The sequence below is a fragment of the Solanum stenotomum genome, chromosome 12 (assembly GCF_019186545.1).
Source record: "Solanum stenotomum isolate F172 chromosome 12, ASM1918654v1, whole genome shotgun sequence".
In the NCBI taxonomy this organism is placed as follows: domain Eukaryota; kingdom Viridiplantae; phylum Streptophyta; class Magnoliopsida; order Solanales; family Solanaceae; genus Solanum; species Solanum stenotomum.
This window is the reverse complement of record NC_064293.1, coordinates 36,732,089-36,745,278: the sequence shown is the minus strand read 5'-3', so window position 1 is coordinate 36,745,278 and position 13,190 is coordinate 36,732,089. Positions and strand designations below refer to the sequence as shown.

Below are 13,190 nucleotides of genomic sequence, written 5' to 3'. Positions count from 1 at the left end.
AGATGTTAAATTAGTAAGACATATTTATTATTATTAGTACAAATCAAAGAAATCAAACGTGGTCGGTTTGTTAGGTACTGTCACTATGAGAATGTTTTTCCCCATAAATATTAAAAGAAAGAAGACAAAAAAGAATATTTTTTGGTCGGACAACTAGGACTTCTTCATAGCTTAGTTATAAAGCTTAGATTCAAATTAATTAAAATAATGAATTCAAGTTGAAATTATGAAGACGAAAAATCATTCTAATTTGACAGCCTAAAGTGTGGATTAATTTATTGACAATAACACGTGTGTACATAATCCCACTATATCAATTCCTAGTGTTCTAGGTATTTATTAAGTAACGTCCCACTTATTCTTAACGGTGAATCAAATATTTTCACAATATATATATAAATAATAACTATATCCTATAATTTTCTACCGAATGGATTTTGTTTATTGTATGAATGTTAATTAATTAATGGGAGAAATCATTAGACATGATGGGGTTTACCAAACAAATGGACCACTTGAGAAAAAAAAGATTTGTATGATAAGGTTCCAGCTTGGTTAAATCATGAATATGAAAATCTCATCCATTACTAAGTCAGATAAAAGGTGCAAAATATATTCATCATCATATATTTCCATTAAGCTTAGCCGCCCATTTGCATGATTATAACCACTATGCAATTCTGAACCAGAAAAAGCTATGCAGAGATTATAATGTCATAATAATTACTAATAAATGATGATATAAATTTTAATTATTTGGTGCAGATACTTCTTAGACGAATATTTAATTCATTACAAAAGTAAGATACATAATATCGTTATTTAATCCTTTGTTTTTTTGTTTTCACCATTGTTTATGAATCCTCAACTACTAATTATAATGCAAAAAGAGAGAAGAGGTGAGCTTTACTAGTTTCGTTCTATTTCAATTATTAAAATCCTTGTAGGCTTTGTATGCTATTTTTGTGGAGTAAATATGGTGGGCACGCATGAAATGGCAAAATGTAATCACCAGTAATAGTTTGTACAATCACGTGAAATCTAAGTAGAAGTTCGGCCATGCGATACCATATCACGATATGGTATCGTGAGATGGAAACATCGTTTAGACAAGTGATTTTACGCTGATTCCATCTCATGATTCCATATTCTCCAAAAATCATGATATGGAATTATATGGGAATTCCATATCATGATTTGAGATATTTTAATACAAAAATTGATCCACGAGTTTATATTTTGTTAAAACAACCACACATTTATATCTACTAACCATTTATTTCATATGTAAATAAAATTTATAATCACATCATTACTTTTTAAAATTTATTATTCTCACCGACATAAAATTCATTATTCTCACCAACATATAGTCACTTTAACTCACACCAACCGATTGTTGAGTAATAAATTTATTTTATGGCCTTAATAAGTGCACATTCATATTTTATGTGTAAGTTATTAGTATTTAGTTACATATTTCCTATCAACTTTGTTTAAAGAGATAACATTTATTTTATGACTTTGCATTGTCTTGGAAGCACTATATTTTTATTACTCTTACAAATATTATTTTGAAGTGCATTCTATAATGCTTCCAATTTATTTTATGTTCACTAAACTAATATTGATGTATTTTTTATTTGGTAGGATTGTATTGGTGCGATTGATGGAACATATATAGAAGGGGAGATTCCTAAAGCGGTGCAACAAGCATATCGTAATCGCAAAGGAAGAACATTACAAAATGTCTTATGTGTTTGTGATTTTGATATGCGGTTTACCTTTGTTGTTGCTGATTGGGAAGGCATTGTACATGATCAGTGGCGGAGCCAGAAAATTTAACAAGGAGGTTCAAAATCTGAAAAGTAAACACACGAACTAGTGGAAGGGGGTTCGACATCTATTATACATATCTAAAAAATAATTTTAACCATGTATAAATAGTAATATTTTTCGCCGAGGGGGGCCGGATCATTACATGCTGCCTCCGCCACTGTACATGATAGTAAAGTACTTGAGAATGCACTTGTTGAACCAATGTCACAATTTCCATTTCCGCCACATGGTAACTTTAAATTACATCCTTAGAATAAATATTATTTATTTACACAAAGCTTTCTCATTTACGTAACATATGCTTTTAGTAATTCTTTATAAAATGTTTGTTGGTAGATAAATATTATGTTGTTGAGGCTGGTTTTCGAAATACAAAAGGATTTATTTTTAGCTCCATACAAAGGATGACGCTTTCATTTGCAAGATTACCGAGGAAGTGAAAGAGAGCCTCAAAATATCAAAGAACTGTTTAATTATAGGCATTCATCTCTGCGCAATGTGATTGAACGGACTTTTGGAGTTTGGAAAATTAGATTTAGAATACTGAAACAAGGCATGAACCATTATGATATTAATACACAAGTGAAAATTGTCATACCTTGTGCAGTGTTACATAATTATTTGTGAGAATACCAAAGTACTGATTGAATATTTATGATCTATGAACATGAAAATATAGTTACAAATGATATTGACCAACAAATGGCTCAAAGTAACAATGTTGGTTCGTCTTCTCGATCACATAATCGAGAAATGCAAGTTCAACGTGAGAAAATTATCCGTACTATGTGGGAGGATTATATTAAAGACTTGTACACTACAATTTATATTCATTTTTTTTTATTAAATTAAAGTTAAATGAAACAATTACTCAAGTGGAGAACAAATAGTTTTGCAATAATTTATTATGCGACTTTATAAATTTTTATTTATTTGATAAGATTGAATAAACAATTGGGAATATTTTAATAGTTTTACAACTTATGAGATTTTTATGTTTATGAGAAAATATACAACACAAAAATTTCATATCGCATGTCCAAACAAAACTTCAATTTCATCTCATGATACCATATCGCATGGCCAAACGGGCCCTAAATGTAAACTAAAACTAAGATTACGACCAAGTCGAGCATATATCAGAATTAGGGCAAGAGATCTTCAATGTTCAAATACAGCTCAACGCATGTAGAAATGAAACCAGAGGTACAAACTAAGCACATTTCATAGGATAGATTAGCATACACCAACTCCCCTGCTTAAACGCATGGGAAAACACTTCATCACAACATACAGATTTATCGCAGTGCATATTGAAACCTACTTATGTTATTACCCTAAGCTGCATGTACTGCAAGCCCTAAACTAGATGGTACAATTTATCAACCTCAAAACTTGAAATCCTTCTTCTTCGACTTGCCATCCTTTTCATGCATTTTACGCTTCCTCTTCTTCTCATTCTGCAATAATTTTATCTCATCAGAACTGATAATCACTCTTTCTAAACCAACAATTCAATGAAATGTAAGGTGGTACGGAGAGAAAGAATGAAGATAAGACATGAAATAACTACACACCTCTGCTACCATGTCACTGAAATCCTCACGCTGGCTACGGAGCTTCTCTTCCTCTCTAGCTTCCTCGTATCTATAAAAAGCACAAAAAGGTTTTAGAAACATTTAAACTGAAATGTAGGAGCTTCTAATCATAAAATGTTAAAAGAATCACTACTTACTTGGCTGGTAAAACATTGTCCATAAGTTCCAACTCTTCAGGTGCCAATGTGACATCAACTCTATCTGACTTCTGACCTTTGAGCAGATCAACCTGCAGTGGACATTCCAAGCAATTAGCCTCAAATTCTTATCTAGTGCCTCTTCTAGAAGAAAAACCAACTGTATGCATTAATATCAGAAAGTGACACAAATGAAAGAGAAGTATCAAATAATTTAGTCAAAATATAACAAGATATTATGTCAGAAAGTAACAAATGAAACTGAAGTACTCCGCCTCTGTCTTGAACTATGTCTTTTCCATCAGTGACCAACTAACAAGAAATAAGCTGAAAAATTCACCATATATGACTTATCCACAACAGCTATAGCCCCACTAATAGGGGCTGACACTACTGAGACCATGTCTCTATGAAGATTTCTGCTTGAGAAAGTAAACTTGCATTTGAACACAGGACACAGAAAAAGATACTCTTACCCTTTTGGCACCAGCCTTGTCTTGAGCGCCAGTGTTGATCACATACCTGCAGGATCAGAGCATAAATCAATTGCACAGTAGAGGAAAGGATAGATGCTAGTGTCCAAAACTATATAAATGTGAGTATAGATAGATTACTTACGTATGGCTTGTTCCAAGAAGAGTACCAGGAGCTATCTTTTCTTCTTTTTCTTCAAGCACCTTAACAGAAAAAGAGATGTAATGAGTTTCTTTGCAAGGACAAATAGTAAGCAGGCAGAATATGGAAATTGGGAGACAAAAAGTTGGCCTAATTACCTGGTAGAGGGGCTTCTCAGGCTCCTTCCTCTGTTGCTTGCGAAGGTCAATAACATCAGGAGTCTCAACTCCAGTGGGAGTACTACACCATAGAGAGAAATACATTGAGAACAAAGCCTAAAATGGACCTCAGCAAGAACGAATAACTAGTGAAGGGAATCAAAAATGAGGAAGATTTCAAGCTACTACAAGATTTCTAATAGATATTGGATCATTAAAGGTATTGATCAAGTGCAGTACCTTGAAAGACTGTCCACTGACTGAATACCATCCTCCATCTCCTCTTCCTCCATCTCTTCTTCCTCCTCCTCTTCCTCCTCTTCTTCCTCTTCCTCCAAGTCACCCCAATGTTTAGTCTTATCAACAGGTTCATCCTACACATGGAGATGAGCAGCATGATATTAATTTACGTAATACACCGAGCAAAAAAGTGAGGCTCAATCCTTTGTGGCACCAACTACAAAACCACATTTATGAATATATAAACAGAATTTTTTAACAATATTGAAACATTATCAGTAGGTCTATACCATTGCACGGTTACCAAAATCAAGTAGTTAGTTTAAGTATTCTCTATAACCATATTGAATATGGTGCAATTTCCATTATTTTACTGTATCATTATATGATAAGATAACTACCTAAAATAAAATCCTAACCCATTAAGTTTACACTACCTCATAATTAGGCTGATCTTGTTGCAATACACCAAAGACATCTCCGTATAAAGGGCGCCCATACTATGTCAAAGAAAGAAGGCAAAGGTTAAAATTAAAATAAGAAACTCTAAAGCAGAACAATCTGAAAGAAAGAATATAAAACAAATATACTGAAAAGTTGTAAAACCCACTTCATCAACAGGTGGTTTACCCCAACCTCCCGGCTGATAACCGAACTTGGCTCCAGGTGGAATAGGAGCATTCAATCCAGGGATCTTCAGCTGAGGATAAGAGGGTGGAGGACCATATCTCTGCACAGAAAATTGGAGGCATGGAAAATCACATTAGCAACGAACTCAACATAGTAATCAAACAAGAACTTGGGGTAACAAACGATTCTTCCAGTAAAAGAACAAGCAGTTTTAAGTTATCTAACCTGCATATTGATGAGCCATGGAGGAGGAGCACCTTCAGGCATACCAAGGGCCTCTTTCAGTTCATGAGACAAAGTTCCAGGTTTCATTTCCCTCAACTTGACCTGCACATCAAAATAAAATGATGGTTAACAGACAAAAATGCAGAGGATAGGATATAGAAAGTAATAACAGTTGTACAGCCTAACAACAACCAAGAATTAACACAACAGGAACACATCTCCAAGTTGGATAGTCCTATCCAAACCATCCCAGTTTGGTCATATAAGATCACAACAGCAAAAAGACTTCCATTGTTTTTCCCCAGGCTCGGTGAAATATCAGCAAGGTTGAGAATAATTTTTTTTCTTTTCAAAAAGTTAGCATGAAAGCTAGAGAAGAAAGAGCATGTGTTTGGCACCCAAGGTTGTGGCCTAGTGGTCAATGAAGTTGGAGCACAACATGGGGTCTCAAGCTCAAATCCCAGCGGAAGCAAACATATACTAGGTGTTTCTTCCCCTCTATCGAAGTCTTGGGGCAGATGTTCTGCGAAGTAGCAGATACCTAGTGGAATTGGTGGAATACTCTACGTGCGCACAAAGCTCACCCAGACACCACCATCATTAAAAAGATTTAAAGAACATGAGTTTGATGACAATATTCATGGCTATTTTATACCTCAAACTCCTTCCCTTCATAATACAGATCACCAAGGGATGTCAACTTTGGTTTAGTTTGATACTTAAAAAAGGCGTCATGTAGAACCTGTGAAGAATAACCCAGAGCAGTAAGTCTTAGAAAAGTAAATAAGCAGTTAACTATAGTCTATAAGTATTTGAAAGGTCAGCATCATTGAGAAACCAAAAGCTCGTATAAACCTGATAATCAATATCCATCTTCCCCATTTTTGGCTGCATCCTTTCCCGCTGCTTTTGTTTAAGCTTCTTACTGTCCTCCTTTTCAATATAAGCCTGCACCAAAATAACAAATACGATGTTCAAACATCAGCAAGGAAACTAGACATACTACATATGCTCAAAGAAAGGTATCATATTTCAACAAGTTTTAACACAACAGATTTGTAAACTCAACATCTTACACCAGGTAAATAGTTTTAGGATCTATCTGTTCTACAATTAGAAGAACTACCAAAGGGTCAACGGACAGAAAGAGCACATTTCCTATGTGAAGTCTACGTGAAGTCGTGACTTGAGAGCCTTTTTGGTGTAAGAAGAATATTATAATTGATCTTGCCTCACTGATGGATCTTTTATAGTATTTCAAGATGTAGGTGGACTAAGACCTTCAGTTGTACTCTTCTTGGTACACATTAATTTATCTTTTCATAAAATAAAATAAAATGCCACAGGGTGTTCTTCTATTAAAAAAACAGGGTCACCAGGGTCATCTCAAGATAACGTAGAATGTGAAAGCATCAAGGAGTTCCACTTGAAATCTAAGCTTCATTTTAATTATGATCATTACGTTGATACAACTTCGATAGAGTACCACCAACATATTCTCATTTTTCCATAGTCAAAACGAAAAGCCTTCATTTATAAATAGCGTATCTACAATAATTCATGCAACATATTCCTACTTAACAAAGCCATCAGCCAAAGGAGGATAAAATTGGATAGAAAATCCTACTTGTCTAATTTTCTCAATTCCTGTTGCAGCTATAAAGTCAGGAAGTTGAAATGGCTGTTTCTCAATCCCACGCTTCCCCTGAAAAACAAAATCAGTCAGTGAGATAAAAGCAAATTAATAAAAAAAACACTAAGAAAACTCTATACAAATACTCTGTGTGGCTTATATGACTGTATGGCAGATCCCTTCACATCAGAAAATCCAACTTTGAACAGATATAATGCAAAAATAACTAAAATTAGAGAATTTAGATAGGAGAAAATATTAGTCACTCAATCTTTAAGGTGCTCAAGAGCAGCCAGCCGTTTTTACAACTAAGAGAAGTGAAACCCCAGCAACATACAACCAAAAACAGACAAATGCATGTATCCCAACCCACTAAATAATAAAAAACATATATACACAGAAACATAGACATCATGCAAGGATTCTCCTTGCCAAACACCTACATGTTTGAGGCTCCACCAGTGTCACAGCATCTCGCCTGCAAGAACCACATATATATACATATAAGACAAACTCATTTTTCTTCTATGAGCCCCTTCATAAACCAAACCTTTTCTCCTATCAAACAATTCTACTATTACTAGTTGTTACATGCAGTGCAAGAGGTACACATTACTCTTCACTTTGTTAACCTTACTATACATGTATCAATAATGATGACTAACCTGCAAAAATTTCCGTTTCTGACACCAGTGTCTTGGAACAGGAACAGTATTCCGATAAGATTTCAGAAATACCAGGAGCTTAGGGTCTGCTGCAGTGGCATCCCATACCTAGACATATATGCATAATCAGTACCAAGGAAAAGTGGGCTACACTTTAAGTGAAAAAATCCAGAGTCTAAACATCAATATAGTTAGGAGTTATCCCATATAAATCAGACACCAGACAGACATTTTACCACGCCAACATTGTCATGCTATCAAAAGAGTTGAGTAAAACCTGCATGACTATCGTGCAAAATTTACTTCCAGTACAGTGGGAAAAAAAAGATGATTCGGAAGATGACAATGGTTTATCATATAAAATTTTATCAAACACCATGTCATACTGATCCTCACGGTGCAAAATATTCTGCAAAATCTGGCACTTCACATTTTCTGCACAAGTGGGCTGGAAAAAAGACAGCACACAACACAGAAAACATATCTCCCATAATAAAGATGCAAATACCTTCCTTTTGAAAGGTGATAATACCATATCTTTAAAGAAAAATAATGTTAGAACCCTCGTAAAGTCATACTTAATAAATGATTCACATCATAGCAATTGACACAACCATAAAGCAGATTTAGAAAGGCAAGCAAAGAAAATTTGTAGAGCTAGGGATGGGCATAATCACAAAAGAAAGAACACAAATGACAGACAGAAAATCAGAACGTTAATACATTTCTAAAAGGATAATAGTTGATAACTCATTTGGCTCATGACAAGATAAATACACAGGGTAACCGCTAACAGTACACAAAACTGCATAGAGTATGTATGTCAGGAAAATAACAATGAAACAAATGCCTTCCATACCTCAACAACATCAGGCTTCATAGAGATTTGTTTCAGTTCTGCAATGTTCATCCTACGCTGAAGCTGAAATGCAGAAACAGTTCAGACTGAGATCTAACTGAAGGTAAACAACTTAGAAGTAAAAAAGAAGAAAATCTAACTTTTTTCTTTTTGTTAGAGACTCCCTTCTCCTTTTGCTGTGCATCCTCTTCTTCCTCCTCAGAATCAGAATCCGCCTTTTTCTTTAAGGCTCCATCAGCAGCAGTTTCATCCTTCTTATCATTCTCCTGAAGAATTTCAATTGAAAGATATTGGCAAACAAGCTTCAGCAGAAATTATAACCACAGTTCATGCAAGTGAACAAAGCTTTATGTACCTCAGCACCAGTGGCATCCGTGAAAGTGAATTTCTCAAAAACCTTCCTGAATTCCTCATCGAACTCACCATCTAATTCGGCCTTCTCTGGTACATACTCTACTTCAACTTGAACCAAAGACTGTAAAAAATTGGGGAGTTATAAAGATCAAATATTTTTTAATGTAAATATGCCTTGAAGGTAAAAAAAAACCATAATACAATAAAACCAACAACAAAAGGTTATTCTTTTTAAGGCGATAGAGACCAACTTTTGCTGCTTCCAGAGTACTTTTACATCCAGTGTTGCTTCAAAGGTGAATCTCAAAAAACATATCATTGAATAAAATAAGCACACTTTTTTCTGCAACTTAGCAACAAAAAATTCTAGAAGGTTCAATATTTCTACAGATATCACAATAATATCTTAGGAAAGATTGCTTCATAAAGAAGGCAATGAAACAAGTAATTCACCAAGCGCCAACTATTTTCCAGAGACAAATAGATTAACAGAACTTCATATTACCCACTGAAGTCAGAAATTCACCAAACGCCAACTATTTTGTACACATTAAAACATGCAAATGAGAAACAGTCGAATAATCTTCAGTATATTATAGTATATTAAAGCTTACTGCTAAAAATAAAAGGTTATAACAAGTACCACTTCACTTGTGAGTTGCGACTTCTAAAGAACAAATGGTTTTGCTCATATCATTTGCAAAACTGATATCAGTCCCATCACATCACCCTTTTACAGCTGAACAGAAAGGACGTAATTATGTCAAAAGACTCCAATAATCCACAAAGGTGTATATTCTTAATCCAGCAGTCCCGTAAAATAACAAAAGGGAGCAGGGAAAAGACACACACTAATGTTAATTTTTTTAAAGGGTCTTCCACCTCAGTTTTTTTTGTGGATGAATAATAATGGTGTTTAGCCAGCATTCTGCCCACAGAGGTTAATCCAATGGCATATAAATTCTTCCATCCTTTCACATTCCTAACTTCTTTTAAGAAAAGAGGTTGTCCAATTTTTGTATTGTAGGAATAACTTCATCACACATATAGTGATACATAAATATGCAATATATATATATATATATATATCTTTTATAGTAAAAGGTATCCACCTATGTTACTTATTTCTTAGAAAGAAAAGGGGACCACCTATATTACTTACTAAGGAAAGATAAAAGGTTAAGGTTGCCAACTATATCATTACTATAAAATGTTGTTAAATGCTCGATCAAGGTATGCTTAAAACCCAAATTTAGGAGCAAAACTTGACCTCAATCACACTTCTCTGTGCAGACACTAAGCATACACCTTATCGCTCATAGGCACTATCTTAAAAACAACAGTACTATAAAATAATATAGGAATAATATAATGAACTTCTTACTGATTTTATATCAAGTAATGAACTTCTTATTGATTAAAATATAAACTTAGAAATTTAGCATAAGAAACTAATACAAAGTCCGAATTAGAAACTTAAGTTGGATCTCCGCACAAGCACGTAGTCAACATCTAAAATCATTTGAACTTGCTTTACATGTTTTAGAATCCAATATTTCATTTACTTGAAGTTATTCAAATTCCTTTGTTCCTATAATTATTGTCTGTACTTAATCCTATGTTGCTCAGACTCGGGTGCGGGGTGTTGGATTCGGGTACTGATCTAGAGATCGGATTTGGCATAATCGAAATTTTAAGATTCGTGGGTGCGGGGATTCGGCAAAAAATAATTCAAACTTCTAAAAGTATAGCTGCAAAATTATGCCTACATCATGAGAGAGATTTTGTGGAAGTACTTAATTCTTAGTCCTAATCAAATATACTGACATTTCATTAATTCCTTAATATTACTATTAAATACTCATTAATTAGGAAGAAGATAAAAAAGGAAAAGTACAAAGAAAAAAGAATGTTATCACCATTTTTAGTTTGTTCGTTTTTCTTGCATTATTATTAATTAAGACTTCTATATCACTAAATTTTTTTTGAGACAAAAGATCTATCACTAAATTTGTAACAAACATAGTGAAAGAATAGTCTAGTTCCTACTTTTAGAGGGAAAATATTTATTCTAGATGAGGATTGTGAAATGGGCCGTTTGTCTTGGCCCATGCTCTATGTAGCTGAAAGTGTATTGTGACCAAGGCCCAGAAACAAAAGAGTTTCTCCGTGTTTGTATCGCACCATATTGAGATGCATTCTATATCCCTTAATTTTCCTCAAATCTTCTTCTCTATAGCTTCTTTTTTCTCGAAGATGTATCACCGTGAAATCCAATATTGTCTACAAATAACTCAGTAATTTCAAACCCAAAAGAGAACGAAACTCAGTCGTTTCAGACCTTAAATAAAAAAAGAAACTCCGTTGTTTTCCCCAATGAGCTGACTCAGTCATCTTCCCCAGTTTCATTAAACTCTCTGCTTCTTCCCAGTGGTTTAACTCTCTGTTTGCTTCAATTTGGCCTGCTATATGAAGAAAACAATATTGAAGAAATCGGAAACAGAGAAAATATTGAAGGTATGCCATTCCACATCTTCAAATCTCTACTTTTTGTTATCTTGAGAAATCAAAATCTCAAAAATATTTTCTAATTTGTCTGTGGATTTTGGTCAAAGAATCCAATCACTATTGACTGGATCTGACACGACTTCCGCACACTACCGTGTCAATGTGTGTAGACCCTGGTCCTGGTACAGCGGCAAAAGTGCTGGGTCCGAGCAACATAAACTTAATTATATACTCGCAGTGAAAGCAAATATATAAGAAAATAAAAAGGAGTCTATTCTTAGTTGCCAATATAAACGCTGATCTCCACGACAATGTTCATGTTCCTGAATCCTGACACATATATTTTTTCTTGCACTATGTCTGAGTGTGTACAGATTTTCCAATGTGTTCTTTTTGGTTCATTTGCACCCATGATCAGTGAAACACACGCTTTATAGTCCATTGTACTTGAAGCCCCATCAGATTTGACACATGTCATCATGATACACACGCTTCGTCCTGAACATCTTAGATTGGGACCAAAATGGTAAAAGAAATTTCCATGAAGTATTCTAGTATATCCTACAACGATGACATAATTTACTTGCCCTACAACTATGAACAAGTTCAATATGATACCCATTAACAACAAACCTCACACATGTAGTCATTCTCAGCATTCCCAATGGAGGAAATTCATTCCCTGATACCAATTAGCAATTTCATACTATATCCAATGTTGCCTCCTCCTCCTCTTATCTTGTTTCCCCAAATCACAAAACATAACAAGATATTCTTCTTATACTACCGTTTTAAAACTACCACAATCACTAGAAAACTAAAACTGACTCAGCCCAATCTTTTTACACGAAAAGAGTATCAACATTTCAAGCTAAGAAGTTCCTCAACATAAAACCTTAGTAATATCAAGCTACAACACAAATATCTGAAATCATTGATACAGAGAAGATCTATCTCCACAACAAATTAACTCATCAACAACACTAAGCAAATTATATTCACCAAAAAATACAGAACACCGCACACATAACATTAACATTAAGGATAAGCAGAAAGTACCTTCTGAGGATCAGAAGTTTCCTTAGAACTATCTTCAGCGCCGCCGTTTGCGTCTTGCGCACCATTATCACTGTCTTCTCCATTTGCAACCTTAGACGCCGCCTTGTTCTTCTTCTGCTTCCTCCGCCTACGACGTCGATCGCTTTCCTTCGACTTCTTAGAGGCGGCGTTAGGGTTTTGAGGTCTCAAATCGCCTTTTGGATTACCAATGGCTTCTGTTACTCCGGTTGCTACTTCAACCAGCATAGTACTCCGGCCGTTTGAGATTAATGTAGATTTTCAGTTGAGATACTTTTTTCCGGTGGAGTTGTACGAGAAGGTGAAGAGAAAGAAAAATGGAGGGAGTCGGAAGATGAAGAAGAGTGAACGAGAAAATATCAGATCCGTTGCGAGTGATCGTTGGGCTGAACCATTGAGGAAAAAATAGTTGGGCTGAACCGCTTTGTGTAGCCTTGGGCTTATGTTATTGTTTAGGATTACACCAAAACACACAAATTGTAAAGTACCGAAAAACACAAATCCCACTAGTTTAGAATTTAATTATGTGCTTTTTCGTGAGTTTTTTAAATTATCATTCGTGCCATATTTCAATCTCAAATACTAGAGGTCAAAATTAGGTGTAATTTATTATACATACATTATATTCAAGTGTATTTCATGTCTCTGAATC

At 34.6% G+C, this 13,190-nt stretch overlaps 1 protein-coding gene across 1 annotated transcript; it reads right to left on the bottom strand.

The window, feature by feature from the left end:
• Positions 1-2,956: 2,956 nt before the first annotated feature.
• LOC125847826 (uncharacterized) lies at positions 2,957-12,929 on the bottom strand. The gene is made up of 18 exons (XM_049527530.1): positions 12,521-12,929; positions 8,955-9,074; positions 8,740-8,865; positions 8,600-8,662; positions 7,741-7,848; positions 7,070-7,147; positions 6,298-6,390; positions 6,098-6,184; positions 5,443-5,544; positions 5,198-5,317; positions 5,025-5,087; positions 4,588-4,721; positions 4,348-4,429; positions 4,193-4,251; positions 4,051-4,096; positions 3,575-3,666; positions 3,417-3,486; positions 2,957-3,299 (listed from the first exon to the last, which is right to left on the bottom strand). The coding sequence occupies exons 1-18, from the start codon at positions 12,764-12,766 to the stop codon at positions 3,228-3,230; spliced, it is 1,761 nt and encodes a 586-aa protein (XP_049383487.1). The 5' UTR covers positions 12,767-12,929; the 3' UTR covers positions 2,957-3,227.
• Positions 12,930-13,190: the final 261 nt, after the last annotated feature.

Coding starts and splice junctions, on each gene's coding strand:
- LOC125847826 (XM_049527530.1), bottom strand. CDS start 12,766: ATGCTGGTTGAAGTAGCAACCGGAGTAACAGAAGCCATTGGTAATCCA. Junction 3,487..3,574: donor GACAATGTTTTACCAGCCAA/GTAAGTAGTGAT, acceptor TGCTTTTTATAG/ATACGAGGAAGCTAGAGAGG. Junction 3,300..3,416: donor TCAGTGACATGGTAGCAGAG/GTGTGTAGTTAT, acceptor AAATTATTGCAG/AATGAGAAGAAGAGGAAGCG.